The following is a 17971-nucleotide window of genomic DNA, read 5'->3' as shown; positions in this document are numbered from 1 at the left end:
CTATCCAAGAATGCGGCTTCCAATTCCGGGAAAAAATCTCTGTCAACGACCGACCACCAGATTAATGCGTAGTGTACCCATTACCCGAGTGATCGCCCTGGACTCTTGCCACGTACCCAGGCGCCCCCGGCTAATTATAACAACATTCGACCACTGAACAAACAATTCTATTCTAATTGTAGCAAGGCAGACTTTTCATTAAAACCAGCGGTGCGGGGACCGATTAATTAGATGTTAAGGAGCGTTTTATATCAGGTACTGACGTGATAATTGTTAAGTAACAACTCAAAGACTAAGGCTATAAGTAAGACAGGTGGGCGAGTGTAGATGTTAGAGCTTTTGATGTACCGTCTAATCATTACTATGACCAATGTGTCTATCGATTTAAATTTCCCTTCTTTCTAACTTTTTTTAGTTTGATACCGCGCTTACGTGATTGCGATCAGCTCTGTTATAATGACGGCCTAGAATCGTCATCGTCTTTCGATTCATTAAAATTAAGTAAAAATGTCTTATCTAATTGACGGAGTTTAATTATTTAAACTGTAATTAGCAACTAAAGTAAATGCTATTTATAATAGTACTATTAGTTAACAGGGCCCACGCATAATGACTTATTGCCTGTTTAACACTGATCTATACACAATGTCTCATCGTTATTCTTTACGTACGTACGCACGTTCGCAAATCAGTATGATTTATTTTTAAGACAATGTTTGCCACTTCAACTATTTCTGACCACGCTAATCCACTTGGAGTTGAAAAATGCGGCCGGTTTCTGGATGGGGGGCACGCGTCAACTGTATCGCATCGAGGTCGTGACAAATTCGCCTGAATCTTGGAACTGAAGATATTATCGCCACGATAACACAGTCGTTTCCTACCAGTCGATTATTGCGGTCCAATATTCATTCAATCTCACGTATTTACCGATGAGAAACTAATTTGTGTGCAAGTGTTTAACCAGCTGCGTCGGCTGTGAACGTGTGCCGTATGTATTCCGTATGTTTCAAAACCTTGCGTTTAAAACTGTCAAGGCGATACCGTGCGGCCAGTGAGTTCCATCTCGGTTAAGAGCATCGCAGTGTTGAAGGAAAGTGTGTGTATGAAGCGCGTTCGGTCGCGTTTTTCGCGCGTTTGGAAAAACTAACAGTGTGAACAGGTTCTAAGGGTACTGACCTAGCAACAGTGCGTGAAGTGAAGACGGAACGATGGTGCGCAAAGGGGATAGGCCAACTGGCGCCCTCTTCAGGACCCTGGCCGACACGCTCTGGTGGCGCTCCGTCAGACTCGTTTCTATGGTATGTTCACCGGCCATTATACTATTATTTATGACCAGTATCACGAAAATTACTAGTTGAAATGATCCTATCCTATGCCGTGTGGCTCCCGGCACTAATACAAAAAAGAATAGGACCACTCCATCTCTTTCCCATGGATGTCGTAAAAGGCGACTAAGTGATAGGCTTACAAACTTAGGATTCTTTTTTAGGCGATGGGCTAGCAACCTGTCACTAGTTGAATCTCAATTCTATCGTAAAGCCAAATAGCTGAACGTGGCATTTCAGTCTTTTTAAGACTGTTGGCTCTGTCTATCCCCGCAAGGAATATAGACGTGACCATATGTATGTATATATGAAATGATCCTAGTTGGTTGGTCTCGTGTTTACTTGATTCAATCTTTTACGTTTTTTTACTTTACTTGAGTTGTGTGCTTACCTTGTAATAGTTATAATGACAAATTAACAGCGTATCGTATGCACGATTCGATTCAATCACAGTTTATACAAACTATTTGATTAATTGCTAGAATTACTTGATTTATTTCCCCGTATGGACGAAATTGTCAATCAATTGAAGCATTTTTTTTGTTGCATAATTTTTTTTTTCTTGTATTATTGATTAGCTGAGGCACGTTTTCTCACTTCTATCCTTTGCGTCATGTATTATTCAGTTTGGTGGCATATACGTTATACGTATTGTAATACAATAAACAATAAAGAACATCTATTCATTACACGGACTTTAAAATCAGTAATCTACGTCATCGCACCAGATGTAACAGATTTATATAGAGTTATCTAGTAGAATATCCGCTTTATCAATGCAATCAATATGTAGTCGAACGCGTGCTTATCTCTGTGTGGTGTTATGAATGACACGCTCGTGATCCTCGATATCTATAGATGAGATCTCGTGAACATTGTAAATACCACCAACATACATACATACATACATATGATCACGTCTTTATCCCTTACGTGGTAGACAGAGCCAACAGTCTTGAAAAGACTGATAGGCTACGTTCAGCTAATTGGCTTAATGATACATTTGAGCTTCAAATAGTGACGGGTTGCTAGCCCATCGCCTAAAAGAAGAATCCCAAGTTTATAAACCTATCCCTTAGTCGCCTTTTACGACATCCATGTGAACGAGATGGAGTGGTCCTATTCTTTTTTTTATTGGTGCCCGGGAACCACACGGCATACCAATAACGTTGCTTGAAAAAAATATTCTTATCGTTAGCATTGACGGCTTAGTTCTAGCCTAGGCATACTTAAAAGAAATATATAATTAAGTAATGTGATTTATGACTTTGAATGATGAAACCTGAACGATTTCATTAATTGTTCTATTTCTTACCGGATATCTGCTTCCGCTTCCACTTCGACTTCCAACCAATAACCATCGAGATTGATTACTCCGTCAAATTGAATGTTTTTACAGAACATCTATATAGACCTATAACCATGATGCGTCCATGTGATAGTCTATATATCGTGTTCACGAGTCCCTCTCGAAACCTTTATGACTCAAGGCCAAAGATCACGTTTGGACAAGCGATAATAGATAAGAGATAACGCGTATAGGAAGCGATCCCCACGTGCTCCATGTTTGTAAACAATGCCTTACAAGCATTTCGTTAAATTGTGCAAGATTCAATAAGGAATACCTCGGAATGTTTTCAATGAACCAGAAAAATATCAGAATCATACTCTCATTTTTATCCCCTTCAGGGTGCTGTTCTGTTCGTTTTAAAATTGACACCCGATTTTTTGTTTCGTAAAGGTTGATTGGTAGAGAATGCTGTTATAATTAAGTTCACTTGTTCAAGCTGTAAGGGTCAATAAAGATTTAAAAAAATAAAATGAAAAGACATAACAAAATTTTCCTAATACTTAAAGACTTAAAAATTGACGTAATGATGAAAGGGGGTTTACGCGATATTGACAGGTTGCTTGCTCATGTAAATTATTCCATTCCACTTAATGCATCATCTGTAGACATCACTAGCCAGGTCACGACATGCCCGGATGATAGACCGAAGTAATTCGCGTGACCCTATTCGATTCGAAACATCGTCCAAAGATCGAGTTGGGACAACCAGTTAATAAGAGTGCGGCGGAGCTATCATCACACGTCTGTTTTATATGACCTATGTGCTTCAATTACTACGTTTTAAGATTTTTTTTATAGCAGTGTATCATCAGTGTATAAACATCGATAACTGAATCTCTTTTTGTTTTTCTTTGATTACCGATAGAGATGCTCTTGTGGCAACAAATTAATGGTTATCAGATATGACATTGTCTACTGCGTAATAGAAATATGCTGGAATTTGGAATCACATGTTTATAATTTTTTTCAATTTATCAAGAAAAGTACTAAGTCAGTTTTGTCCAATAACTGCAATATACACATTAATCATTCATTCCACATTTTGTCCTCGAAGAGTCTGGAAACGATTTCCTTTATACGACCTGTCCCGAGGTCCGCTTTGTTTGGATTTGCAAAAATTGTGACTTCCGCGAATTGTCCATTAACAATTTACCAAGCCGTTTGAATACAGAAACACGTTTTTTATTCTTAGGATGACAAAATATTAGACGGTTCACACAAAGACGCAACTACTTAGCTGATTTGCCAGCATCCAAACTTTAGAGAAATTGAGAATGGCAGAAATTTTCACAGAAAGTCCTGAATATATTAAAATTGTAAAGCTTAGAGAGAGTAGTAGTTAGTTCTTTTTCATCCAAACATAGCATATACTTTAATTCAATCATGATTTCGGCTGTAATGACGTACATTTTCATTCGTAGAGTTTTATTTCTATTGCGTCTAATTAGCTTATGCTCACTGATTTCATAAATCGTATGGCCGTAAACTAATTATCGGCCATTGCGTTTCTCCGTTGGGCGTCGATTACATGCCGTCTCGTTTGTTTGTTTATGTAGCCCGTCGGCGTATGGCTCCACTCCACTACGAATGACGCCTGTTGAATAATTGATTTTGCATCTATTATAGCTAAATCATATCCCGCCTCTCCATAACCTACATTTGTATCATCTCCAGCAAGAGCTCTGTTTGACCGCATATTTGGTGAAATTCTCAGCCTGAAATTGAAAATTAGTTTAATAATTTATCACAGAGTTTATATTCGATTTGTGTTGCTGCAGAATCCACATAAATTTTTATATAAATAAATAAATAAATAAATATATACGGGACAAATTACACTGATTGAGTTAGCCTCGAAGTAAGTTCGAAACTTGTGTTACGAGATACCAACTCAACGATACTATATTTTATAATAAATACTTATATAGATAAACATCCAAGACCCAGGACAATCAGAAAAAGTTCTTTTCTCATCATGCCTTGACCGGGATTCGAACCCGGGACCTCCGGTGTCACAGACAAGCGTACTACCGCTGAACCACAGAGGCCGTTATAAGTGTGTCAGTTTATACATTTTTTTTTGATCTACGCCCTTAACTCTCCTACTTAAATAACTTTATACCAGACAAGCATGCGAATCAATTGACCGACAAATTAGGTTGAATAAACGAGAGCTCCGTTGCATATGTAACCTAGTCTCGGTAAGTGAATTGTTCCATCTTGTTTACATGCCCACATGTGATTGCATACTTAGGGTTATCATACATTGTTTATTGTTCGCACAGAATATAAATCTGGAGTTCAGGCCGGATAAGAAAAATAATTTGTAAATAATTTCTATGCTGTCTTTGTCAAAACTTTTTAAATTAGGAATTGTTTTATAATAAATAAATTTGATGAGTTTCCATGTTTAGGTTGGCAACCCTAATCAAACATTGTATGATGACTGCTCATAGGTGTGGCGCGGGCGTCTGTAGGTTTGAGTCGACCTAGTTTAGAGACTAAGCTTGTCTAACCAGACAAAATAATAGGTACATATTCATATGGTGCGCCGCCGCAGCGTCGATCAATCATTCTTCTGTATTCTTGATCTTCATGAAATTTATCTTTTTTCTTTAATAATGAGTGCGGTAGGAATTTCAAAAAATAACTTAAGCGATGCACAAAAGGCAGCATATCGCATTACGCAAACCATTTTAAACAAGTTTAAGGACATTGCATGAGAGATTTTTTTTGTGTCAACTAAGTTACATTGATTTTCATCTTGTGCCTAAAGTAGCTGTCAGTATAAATTAACAAATGTAGTAAGTGGGTGTAAATTAACAAAAACATTAAATTAATTACAGGATCTGAGTAGTCAGTCCCAGATTACTAAGTAAGATAACTTTTCGCACGGGAGAACTAAAATAAGAAATCATAAGATTTGAATCTTTCGGAAAAGTAACTGGACATTAACATTTTTCTCAAGCAGCACGGCGACAGGACATCTTGTTAACTCTGTGAGGTAATAATGACGGTAGTATCAAGCAAACTTTGAAACTGTCTTGTGAAACTCCAACGTACACGAACTACAGATCCGATTATATTGCTCCTGAAGTACTTGGTGTTCGCGGTTTTGTGACGTCATCGGATGTGTTACTTGGAATAGTTTCAAACAATTCAAACGTTTCATAGTTTGTTGTACGTGGCTGTTTAACGATACCGGTTAAATTTTATTGTGCTCTATGTTTGTTGCAGAGTATGATTTAGTGGTCTCGTCTTGGTGGATCGTATCAATCTTATATTTGTTGGAATCTATACTTACATTAAATTTGATTGTGTGTTCTCAATGTCGATGTTCTGTTTGTATACGTATTTGTATATTTGTGGAAATTTCTAAATAAATTTGAAACTTTTAAAATATCGTACTTTACGTTTTTTTAGAATTTCACTCATTTGGAAAGTCAAGAAAAGTTTTTTTATCGTCCCCTTCATCTTATTCTGAATCGCCACATTCAATACGTCCTAGGTGGATGACAGTAACAGTGATGACACTCAGCTGTCGTGACGCCATCGTTGGGAGTATTTATAAAGCCGTTATGTCAGGAATACTTTTGTCTTAATTCTTCCTCTAAGTATTTTCGAAAGAAATGTTTAAATTTCTGTCAGATCAATAAGATTAATATCGTTACAGATGGCGGCATTATTTTTATTTTTTGTCAGACGATTTTATATTGTTTAGACAATTTTATTAAATAGAATCTTTATTTGTTTTCTTTATCCTTATTAAATCTGCATTGAAATAAAAATTAAATAATATTCGAGTTTTTATTTACAAACTAAACTTTCATTTTTTATTGCGCTTTAAAATGTTCCAAGTTCATTATATTACCTATGAGCGGTACGGACGAATTCTCTAACCTCACTCGAAACAACTAAGTATTATTTTTCTCATTTCTTCAATAGTTGAAAAAGCCTTGTGTATGTAGAGTTTTTATGGCCTTTTTTACTTTTCTGATTATAATCATAAAAACTTTAAAATGTTTTAATAAAATCAAAATAAAAATGTGTTGTTTACTGTTTAAGGTCATCATTAATTATAGAATATCGGGTTTGGTTATTGGTTCATTAATTTCCTTAACACGGCCCATCGTTATCGGGTCGCCGACGAAAACGCTGTAAATTTCCCGCCTGTTATCAACATTAACGATTTCACAATTTATGATATTAGCATAGCTCTACGTGGGTTCCGTATTAGTTTAGGTAATAGTACGGTAGTCCTAAAACAATAATTACATTCCGTCTCACTTATATGAAAGCTAGGATCCTGTTGCTAAAATTACATTAAATAACGTGTTTAAAACTGAAATAGGTAGTTGGCGTGACACACGCGTGAGAGACATACGTTTAGTGAACATCGCTACTGATGTGGCATCTTTTTTAGAGTGTCATACATTATATATATGCGCGATTAAAAGAATCCCGATTGAAGGACTATCTGTTTGTGTTACTGCTACTACGCTTTTTTACGTTTAAAGTGTAAAACAACATTCGTGGCTCTACGCTAATAAAGTTTAGCATTTCTACTTTAACAGTCGCCTTTCATTTACAGTTCTGTAAGCTCATTTACAACTTGTTCTATCTCTCTTTTATGGAATATTCTTTTTATGTTGAAACACTGGCTTTTCCGCGAAGTGTTTCCATCACAAATAAAACTGTTCAGCTTGACGGTTAATCAAAAGTTACATTCGTGGCGACAGTGTTACACATTTTATTTTCCATTCTCAATAAAATGCGTATAGGAAACCTCGAGAAAGGGGAATGCAGCTGCATCGTGAGGGTTGATCGGGGTTGGATCCGTTATCGCAAGCAACGGTCCGGCGGAGTCTAGCCGAGACGTCGTCGGCGCGGCTTGTCCTATCGCTGGAGCCGCCATCCGCAGAGATGACTATGCTCGCTCTCATTCATTAGAGGGGCGCGAGGGTCGGGACGCAAGACGTCGCGCGCCGCCCGACTATATCGATTTTGTACCACCGGCCTCCCGCGCCCACACCACACACCCCCGCTCTCAGCATCCGACCTCGAGTGCTCTCCTCTCGCGCCTACTGGACACCTCCGACAGAAACTACGCCTTAACGACATGACGCCACAGCTCAAAATTCCAATCCCCGACCTACATCTCGCGACGTCCCGACGATTCCTAATGGACCTTCCGAGCGAAAGTCACTCGGTCGAGATTGCAACGATGGTGGCGGCGTCCGCGTCGATGGAAAAAATAAGCTTTTTGTTACAATTAAAATGGTAAATCAAACCAATTTTAGTAATTGCGAGGTCAAACTTTGAAGTGGGAGAGCGCGCTGATGGGGATTTTTGAACGCGTACGATTTATAATGGGCTGTCAGCCGTCGCAGGCCTTTCAGCGATTCCCTCAAATGAATAGATAGGTACATGCTTTGCACCCTCATTGTTCTACATCGGCGGCTGTACTGGGTATGTGTTGTGAAAGCTATTTCGTGTCCGATTCACATCGTTGCCGTGTCTTTCTTGCTCACGTTTACGACTTGGCAATTTCATAATTAAATCTCCGGTTTCATTTTGAGTTAGCAGACAATTAAAGATTAATGTGACTTATGATTAATATGTAGACGACCTGTTCCTTAGGAAATTACATTTGTTAGTTCCTTGTCTGTTATTTAGGCACTTAGATAACCATGAGGAGACCTTACTAATGTCTTGTGTGGCTAATACCTTCTCAGATAACAAAGAGTCTGGCTCATCAAATTAAAATTTTTTTCTAATAATCCCGTTGCCTGTTAGTGTCTCTTTATAACAGCCAAAAATAGACTGTTTATTCCTACGACTTCTATAATAATACCTTCTAGAAAATCTATTTACTTTGAAAATAGTACCTACGCAATTTTTTTGTTCTTATTATAGTTTATTCCAGAACATCTGCTTTATATTTTGGTTTCAAATGATATCAATTTCAAAATGTTGTTTTCAAAAAGTTATGTTAACGTATAATAATGTTGCAGTGTAGTTTGTTCCGCCGCTTCTTCTACAGATGCGCTTTGGAAGCGGCAGTAGATATAATTAGAACGTCATTAAATGATACTTTGTATCCAATTATGAAATTAAATCTATTCTATTACTACATTAATGATACTACATTAAATTCACCCTAACAGAAGCGTTACTACATAAAAAAAAATTGACATAAAGAACTTTGCACACATCGGCCACATTAAAGGCGAAACAATATGAGCAAACAAAAAGTTTAACTTCTGCGATTGCCTTCACGCCGGACCACCCACAGGCTCGCTCGTTGTAAGGCTGTGTTATAAAAGTCGAGATAAAAAATTACAATAACATTACTGAGTACGTAGTGAGCTAAAGCCGAACCCTGACCCAAGTGATAAGGTGTTTGTGTTGCGGTAGGTCCGGTGCGTGCATTGAGCTAATCGGGTTATACGATTGCACTATCAGGGTAAATGTGAGACTAGACCTTTTGTGCGATTTAAGCCTATTGCACACTTTATGCCTGTTTGTATTCGGATTTGCAAAAAATATTGAAATTCTTTACGAATTTGCATATCAGTTAATAAAGTTGGCAAAGCCTTTATTTTTTTATAGTTTACTTCGATGACATTGTGATTAAACTTAAACACTTCCAAGGGCCGTTGTCATGGCTTGGTATACATAGATGACATTTTGGTATATCGGTAAACGTAAACACATTTTTTTTATTTTATCATATTTACCTTATTTAGTTTTGCTACAAATCATTAGTTATCTTTGAAGTAAATATGAAGTTATTGTTTTGTTCATAACAAATAGTGGAAATATAGATACAATATTCGCATACTATTCATCAAAGTCTGTCTTTTGATCGGCTTTATTCGCTTATTCAGTACAAACTATATAAGTACGAGTTACATATATAAAATGAATAACATATTCTCGGTATGATTTATGATCTCGGTAACCGATCTTTAATATTGTAGACGGAAGAGCTTTCAAAGAAGCACTTGAGGGATCTTTATTTTACCCATTGCAAAACAGCAACTCTCTTGTTTGCGTTTTCGACTTCAATGGAATGTAATTTTACTATTACACTTTCACTATCGAGAATCGCGGCTTGTTTACTTGTTTTTGCATCTTTTTTTTTATCGTATTGTGCTAATTGTTTGTATAGTACAAAGTTTGCCAGTTACCATTGGTTACTTAGTTGTCGTAAGATAGTAAGACAAGAGTGACGATGACGATTGTGACATAAGACTCTGCGTAATGATCAAGACAGCTAACAATTTCTGTCATGAATGCTGTCAGCCATATCTCTAATTTTTAACGAATTTACGAGTACACAATGATGTAACATGAATGTACATGTGCCGTGTGGTTCAATAGGCTTACAAACCTGAGATTCTTTTTTTAGGCGATGGGCTAGCAACCTGTCACTATTTCAATCTCAATTCTTCCATTAAGCCAAATAGCTGAACGTAGCCTTTCAGTCTTTTCAAGACTGTTGGCTCTGTCTACCCCACAAGGCATAAAGACGTGACCATTTGTATGTATATGTATGTAACATGACGAATCAGCGATTGAGTAATAACACGTTGTTATATTACTTATCAACGGCGGCGCGCACATTGTTATTGTTATTATCAATTTCACTTTCGATGAATATGCAATGTAACGTAAACATCGGTATCTTGGTGCATTCCGTTTATTAATGAATAACAGCGCGGATATTATGGAAATGTCCGATCAAAGCGGCCCCGACCTGCCCCAACGAGGGGAACGCTTGGGGTAGGTTATGGCATTGCATCCGACGATTTGCCGACTGCAAGTGCGGTTAGCATAAGTATACCTTGCCTCATGCACCCCCAATGTGTCTGTCTAGCCGCTGGATTTATGAATGCACCGCTTTAATTATGACGTTGTGCGTTTTACATGTCTAAATACTCGGCTATTTCATGTAGGGTTGCCAGTTTGGGCTTTTTCTCACTTTTTTATTTTTTATTTTAATGATTATTTGTATAATGTGAACCATTATCAGCTTGGTAATCATAACTTTATGCGTTCATTGAGCCACTCAAACGTTGTCAGGTATTGATCACGGTCAGTTTTAGTCCTTATAAATATTAAATCGTTTATCTAGACTGGACTGGAATTGAAAATAGACGCGAGATCGATATGCCACTGTTCGGCCCAAACTCCGCTGTTTATATTTTGGCTCAGAGCATAGACTTATAAAGCGATAGATCTGCCATGTAAAATGTGGAGTCGGAAAATATCATATTTTTCAAACTCATGCCACTGAAAATACTGAATACAGATTGATTGATTGCAGTCTGTGTTTTTTTCATACTGGAGTAAGATATCAACAGAAGAGCAGATTCTACAACGGTTCAAAGGAATGAACGTTTGAAAATCCTATATAATTACTTTTATTACCATTACAAATTGCGATTCCATAGTTGGCTTTTTCCTTTTGAGTAAATTTTTAGCGGACATGACGTGTCCGTCTTTTTCTAAAGCCTATATGTCTCAAATCTGTACTATTCTGAAGCGCATCTGGAACTTGCCTTGCATCGAATTGTAACAGATGGATTCTGATTTAAGAGCTGGCTACGTTCCGTTTGCTGTAAAAGAAAAGATGGAGTATAATACCTTGGGGTATTAATTTAAGTAAATGATATGCTGGCAATCCGTTACTTTTTCGCATTTAAGTCTGATTTTTATGATGACATTGCATGGAATGCAGCGAATAGTAGTAATATTCTTCGTACTTTTGACGAAGTTATTTGTCCTATCTTAGTTGTTACTTCATTTAACATAAAAAATCAGTACGTGCCGTATTACCGGTGATGCACTCTGCAAATTTCTAGCTGATGAAAAAAGCGTGCGTGGCCACTTGACGCACAGTGTTAGCTCCCTGCGCCGGTGTGCGTTGCGGTCGCACTAATGAAATGGTACCCGCGTGTGCGTCGCATCGGGCCTACGTACGAGCCTTGCATTGGGTCGGGTCACTGAACCCGCCCGCCCACTATCGGGGTAAATATGCCGAATGCACACAGATGCGCGCGCCGCGGCCGGGGGGTGCCTCTGCCGTCGACGCTGCCGCTGCACTCCGCACGCATCCAAACCCCCTCCCCCCACCACCTCCGCCACCCTCTTAAAACTCCTAATTGATTGCACAAATTTTCTCGCAATAACTGTCTTTTTATAGTGTTAATGATGTAAACTTGCGCCTTCGCAGACTTCGCTAATTGATACTGCATCGTCGACGTTGCGAGTGTTGTAACAACTTGTGCACTTGTGTTTGCCAGTTTTGATGATCGTACGTATATTTGGTTTTTTAAACCCCCGATGAGGTAGGTGTGTGTTGGTATGGACCGATTTGGACGCGCATTTGTGTTAGCTTTTTTTAACGGCATAGCAAGAATACGATGGATTTATTTCGCGGGAAGACATAGCCAACAGTCTTAAAAAGACTGAAAGTATGATGGTAATAAGATAGTGAGAGGTTGTAAGCCCATCGCCTAAAATGAGGAATCCCAAGTGTCCTATCCTATCCCTTAGTGGCCTTTTACAACCATCATGGGAAAGAGAGTTATCTAATTCTAAAGTACCGAGATCCACACGGCATATACATTACTTATATTTTTTAACCAAAAAAATACATACATAAAGTATCACACCTGGGATTTGTTCTTGACCTTTCCGGCTTTTTTCAAAGCCTGTACAGTTCAGAAATTTATGGCGCAGCAAGACATTACGGGAAAGTTTATTTGTAAAATTAAGTATTAGACAGATTGTTTAGGTAGGTACTTATATAAGGTTAAAGTTGTCGTAAAGTTTAATTAAGCCAAATCCGTTTCGACAAAATGCGCGTAGGTTCCGACAACCCACGTGGATTGGATGAAATGATGGAAACAAGACGTTTCTTTATAATTCGTGAACTCGATTGGGAAACTTTCAAAGATTGAAAAGTCCTGGGTTAAAGGTTTCACAATGAGTATCTGCTAATTCTTTGACTCACGCCTGAAATTATTTTGCATACATACATATAGTCACGTCTATATCCCTTGCGGGATCCAACCACCAAATCAAGAAGTGATGATATTATTCATCTTATTTGATGACAAAAATATTGAATCGGTAAACTTATAATGTCTCTTTTCAACGGCCTCTGTGGCGCAAAGGTGGTGCGCTTGTCTGTGTCACATAATGTCCCGGGTTCAAATCCCGGCCAGAGCATGATGAGAAACGAGCATTCTCTGATTGGTCTGGGTCTTGGATATTTATCTATATAAGTTTTTATTATAAAACACAGTATCGTTGAGTTGGTATCTCGTAACACAAGTCTCGACTTACTCCGTGGCTAATTCAATCTGTGTGATTTGTCCCGTATATATTTATGTATTATGTATTTATAAAGTAAGAATCCGTAATAGATTATTTATTTATTTATTTAAAATTTATACACGTAAAATGTACAACAGGTGGACTTAATGCCACAAGGCATTCTCTGCCAATATCGAACCTTTGGACCAAACTAAGAAGAATGAACGGGTTGTGATATTAATATTAATAATTCCCATTTAGGTAATCTCTTTATACTGGCACAAGACTAAGGCTATATCAATTTGAGTAAATAACTAGAAATACTAAGAAAACATTGGGGTTTCAAATCTATCTGAGAACTTTTATCTGAAAATAGATGACCCTAAAGTGCTCGTGATAAGCTCTGTAACAAGTGGAGAATTTAACAAACGAACAAGTTTTGGTTTCAACTTATGAGAGTTCTCGAAAGCAACTTTGAGAAATTTATTTAAGTAAGATATCGCTGTAAGTTCAAGGGTCAATTGTATTAAGTATAGGAATAATTTTTCACTAACACATCGTGTTTTTCGATGACTTTGTCTATTACGCCCTGTTATTTCCTTGTTTGCAAATTACTGTCCCGTACCACCGCCCACGTGGAACACTATATTTAGAAAGTCTACACCAGAGAACGTGGGAGTATTGGATTAAATTTTTTGTTTGTCTATATTCAAACCAAAGCTACGAAAATAGAGCAATTTTTCATAAGCTTGAAGAAGCTACCGGACCTGACCACTATTATGAGGAACTAGAGGCCGCCCGCGACTTCCGCATGGAAATGCTATCAATCCACCGGGAAATCCGGGATAAAAAGTAGCCTATATGTTATTCTAGGTCTTCAGCTACCTACATACCAAATTTCATCGTAATCGGTTCAGTAGTTTTTGCGTGAAAGAATAACAAACATCCATACTGACATCCTGACATACAAACTTTCCCATTTACAATATTAGTAGGATGATACCTAATTTCGCCGGCTTATTTATGCTACAATCAACATTAAATAGTTCGTCTCCATATTTTTCGATCAGGATAACAAAACATGGTGTGGTTATACATAACAACATTCACCAGCGAGCCTTTTATTACACGCTAGAAACCTTCACTTCAAAGGGTCGACTAGAGCAGCTGGTTTTGCGGGCTCGATAATATCCACCGTCTATAAATATGTGACGTGTGGTTCCCGCAACTTAATAATAGGACCGCTCCATAGAAAGGATTCCATGGATGTCGTAAAAGGCGATTTAGGGAAAGGCTTTAAACTCGAGATTCTTCTTGTGGGCGATAGCCAGTAAGTAAACTGTCACTATTTGAATCTCAATTCCATCATTAAACCAGACTGCTGAACGTGGCCTTCCAATGTTTTAAAGACTTTCCGCGCTGTCACAACGACAAATGATATAGACGTGATTATATGTATATTTGTTTATATAAATATCCACTGTGGCGTAAAGCATCAGGTGGCCCATATTCCCATCTGTCCGGTCAGTGGCATAAAAAATATTGCAAGATTGACATAGGCATACAAGGAGAGTGTGGAGGGAAAGGTCGGAGTGGGAAGACCTAGACGAACGTATCTTGATCAAATTAAGGACGTCCTGGCAAAGGGTCAGGTCAAGAGTACCCGAAACCGCCGAGCTTGCATGAAGAGAGTTATGAATGTGGATGAAACGAAGGAAGTAGTAGTAGTCTCTGCCTGCCCCACCGGGAAAGAGGCGTTATTTTATGTATGTATGTATGTATTTTGACATAAGCATTGAGTTGAAAAGGACAAATGTGGGATCACTCCGGGACGCGCGTCTGATTTTCAACGTTGTTTTGGTATTTTGGGGGTTAATTCGAAGGTGTATAAGAGCAAGCTACAGCAATTTGTTGGACAATTGAAAACCTTAAGACGTAGTTTAGGATAAATGCATACGTATTATCACGTTTATAGCCCTTGCGTAGTAGACAGAGCCAACAGTCTTGAAAGACCGAAATGCCACGTTCAGCTGTATGTCTTTATAATGGATAGATAAAATAAAAAATTGCCTTTACTCAATCACAATTTTTTTAAACTTAAATAATTTCCTTGTTCACACATTTCCAATTCTGATTTGACTAAGTATATTATCATGCATTATTTTATTATTGTTCACTTTTCTATTTAAATTTTTGAAAATATTTATTTCTTCATTATTAATTATACTGCCGTGTGGTTCCCGGCACTAAAGAATAGGACCACCACATCTCTTTCCCATGGATGATTCGTAAAGAAAATGGGCTAGGTCAATAAACTTGGGATTCGTCTTTTAAGCGATGGGCTAGCAACCTGTCACTATTTGAATTTCAATTCTAATTCTATAAGCCAAACAGCTAAACGTGGCCTATCAGTCTTTTCAAGATCGTTGGCCCAAGTCTACCCCGCAAGGGATATAGACGTTATCACATGTATGTATTATTCGACCAAAGATTTTGATTAAATCCAAAATAAATGCAATACATGCAACAAACGTTGTTTCTATACAAGAAACTAGCATTAAAACAATGTAGTCAACGATCTCAATGCGCTGTTTATATATTTTTTTACTGTTGTACACGGATTACGTAAACATATTATACACTGCTTATTGAATATCAAACATAACAAAGCCACAATGACATTGAGGTGAATAACTCGCACAATATAATAGTGCTTGCTTACAATATTTCACGCGGTTACCCCGTGATGTGGATTTGCCTCGTGTTGTTAGTTTTTGATGTGAGAACCAACTGGACTTTAGAGTTGGTGATCAAATTTTTGATTGGATTTATTAAGAGGTTTTTTTTTTTAGAGATAGCTGAGATTTTTTTTTCGTGTTCAAAATATAACTATTGTAAGGACACCATTTTGCAGATGTTTATTGAGTTGTGTATCTTTCACTATTACAAAAATATACTAATTATTATTAATGTGGTTGAAATGACGATAAAAAATATATTCTGCCCTCCAAAGCTGTTACTGTATTGTCTATCAGATAAACAGGTTGATGTTCAACTTGAAAGTCTTATGTGATGTTTAATTGTTTGTGAGACATCAAAAACAGTTGAAGTCCAGATAACACAGTAATTAGGTACAATGTACGTCTGACATCGCAAACTGGATCACAATGTCACAAGCACATATGTTACTTTATGGAATTTTGAGATTTATTGGTGATTTTTCCAATCCTCCAAATTTTTCCCAATGCAATTTAATAATATGCCAATTATTAGGAAGGAATTAATAATTTCCAGAAATATGCCTAATCCGTAGGCCTGAACACTTATTAGTTGAATTGTGATTAAAGGTAAGACAGCAACAAATGAGGGGGGGCAGGGGGGATATTACGAAGGTGACGCGAATCACGGGCGGCCTCCAGTGTGTGTTCTCTTGTTAAATCTTGTTTCCATCTCCGACTCCGTTCATTAGACAGTTAACCGACGAGCGAACAGTGGATCACGTCCCGCTATCAGGTGTGCTGCAAACAAAACGTTGAATAGAGGCCGGGTTAAACATGCACGACGGGTGTACCGGTATAATTAAAGTTTAGGAGACGCTCACGTCGCCCGTTAACCTCGTTATCGGGCGCTGGAAGTGGGTGAGACGGCAGGCAGGGAGTTTGGGGGTGGGGGTGGGGAAACGGGGAAAATCAATGACAGCCGCCGCGCGCCGCGCCGGGCGGGGGAGACGCGCTCATCTCGCGACCACGTGCCTCGGTCACTGGCCCGACTCACCACACCGCTAACCACCACAATCATTTGAAGAATATATGGGATGAAGAAAACAAGAGGTCGAACGTATTTGGCGGTGTCCGACCTTTACACAAAATAGTTTATCTGAAGTACGTTTACGTAGAAATGTTTCTGGCAATTCTGTGCTCTCAATAATTTATTTTCATCCATTCCGGCTGTCATAGCCAATTTAGGATCAATTTTTTTTTTTAATAGATTTAATCCCGTTCTTATCATTGTCCCCATTCCCCAACATTCGCAGTATTTGTAAGACCATTAAAGTTGAAAGATTTAACTGAGTAGGCTCTGGAGGACTTTCACAAAGTCTTCAGCAGAGTTCTGTTGATTGATACTTTGAGTTGTGAAGTTTTGAGGACTCCTCCAGAATTGAAATCCTTTATTTCTGGAAGTTTATAAAGATTTATAATCAATTCTCGCTTTTTTTCACGTAAGGGCTTTTTGTGATTACACACACACACTTATTTCGTTCAATATCGGCCAATAGGCGGTTGCTATGCGGACTGTACAGCGTACATAGGTTTATATCTTTCCGAAGGCTCGCAGTTGTCGGGGCGCGCTCGGTCGCCTGTAAAATACACTCTCTAATATGTAGGTCGCTGTCAGAAATTTGGGTTATCGTTTGGCCGCGTCGATATGCGACATTTCCGCACCGACACGCGGCGAATTCTATGCACTAGCCAATATTATCGCTGTGCTATGTTGTCATGCCGTCTCAGTTATGTAATGGCTGTCAGGAATGCCAGATATTATTCCCGTAACGCTTTCGAGCACTTGGATACAGTTAACAAATTGTTTGTGTAAATTTTCTTCTCCCCTGTCAAATATTACATCACGTTCAATAATAGCACTGTCAGCAGCATTGACATTACCGACCAACAACCTAATAACCTCATTACGTATGCTTTTGTTACACACGCGTACATTTGTTATTTTAATTATTCGATAAATCTACATCATATTACCCCTCGTGGCATAGGGGAACCGGCACATAATGTTTGTCTTGTATCTTCCTGTCATCGCGTCAGTCTTGTCCCTACGAGCATTATATCATCTACGTATCTCTTGGTTTACTCTGAGAAATAACATTACCACATTATATTATAGATGGATCTGAAATGAATTGAACGACAATTACTTATGACTACAAATACTGTCAATTTTCAATAATCCA

The 17971-nt window shown here is 38.1% G+C and overlaps 1 protein-coding gene across 7 annotated transcripts in view; it reads left to right on the top strand.

Moving 5' to 3' along the window:
- Positions 1–17971, top strand: part of LOC106136494 (serine/threonine-protein kinase minibrain) — a 148105-nt gene that overhangs the window by 111399 nt on the left and 18735 nt on the right. Inside the window, exon 1 of one of the 7 annotated variants that reach the window (XM_060948112.1) lies at positions 931–1301. The exons of the other annotated variants lie outside the window; for them this stretch is intronic. Within the exon in view, the coding sequence (XP_060804095.1) occupies positions 1212–1301 (90 nt within the window). The 5' untranslated portion in view covers positions 931–1211. Of the gene's footprint in view, positions 1–930; positions 1302–17971 lie in introns of those variants that run through there. 7 annotated transcript variants of the gene reach the window in all.

Source organism: Amyelois transitella, chromosome 15 (genome assembly GCF_032362555.1).
Source record: "Amyelois transitella isolate CPQ chromosome 15, ilAmyTran1.1, whole genome shotgun sequence".
Classification (NCBI taxonomy): Eukaryota; Metazoa; Arthropoda; class Insecta; order Lepidoptera; family Pyralidae; genus Amyelois; species Amyelois transitella.
The sequence above is the reverse complement of the archived record's forward strand: the minus strand, read 5'-3'. Positions and strand labels throughout refer to the sequence as shown.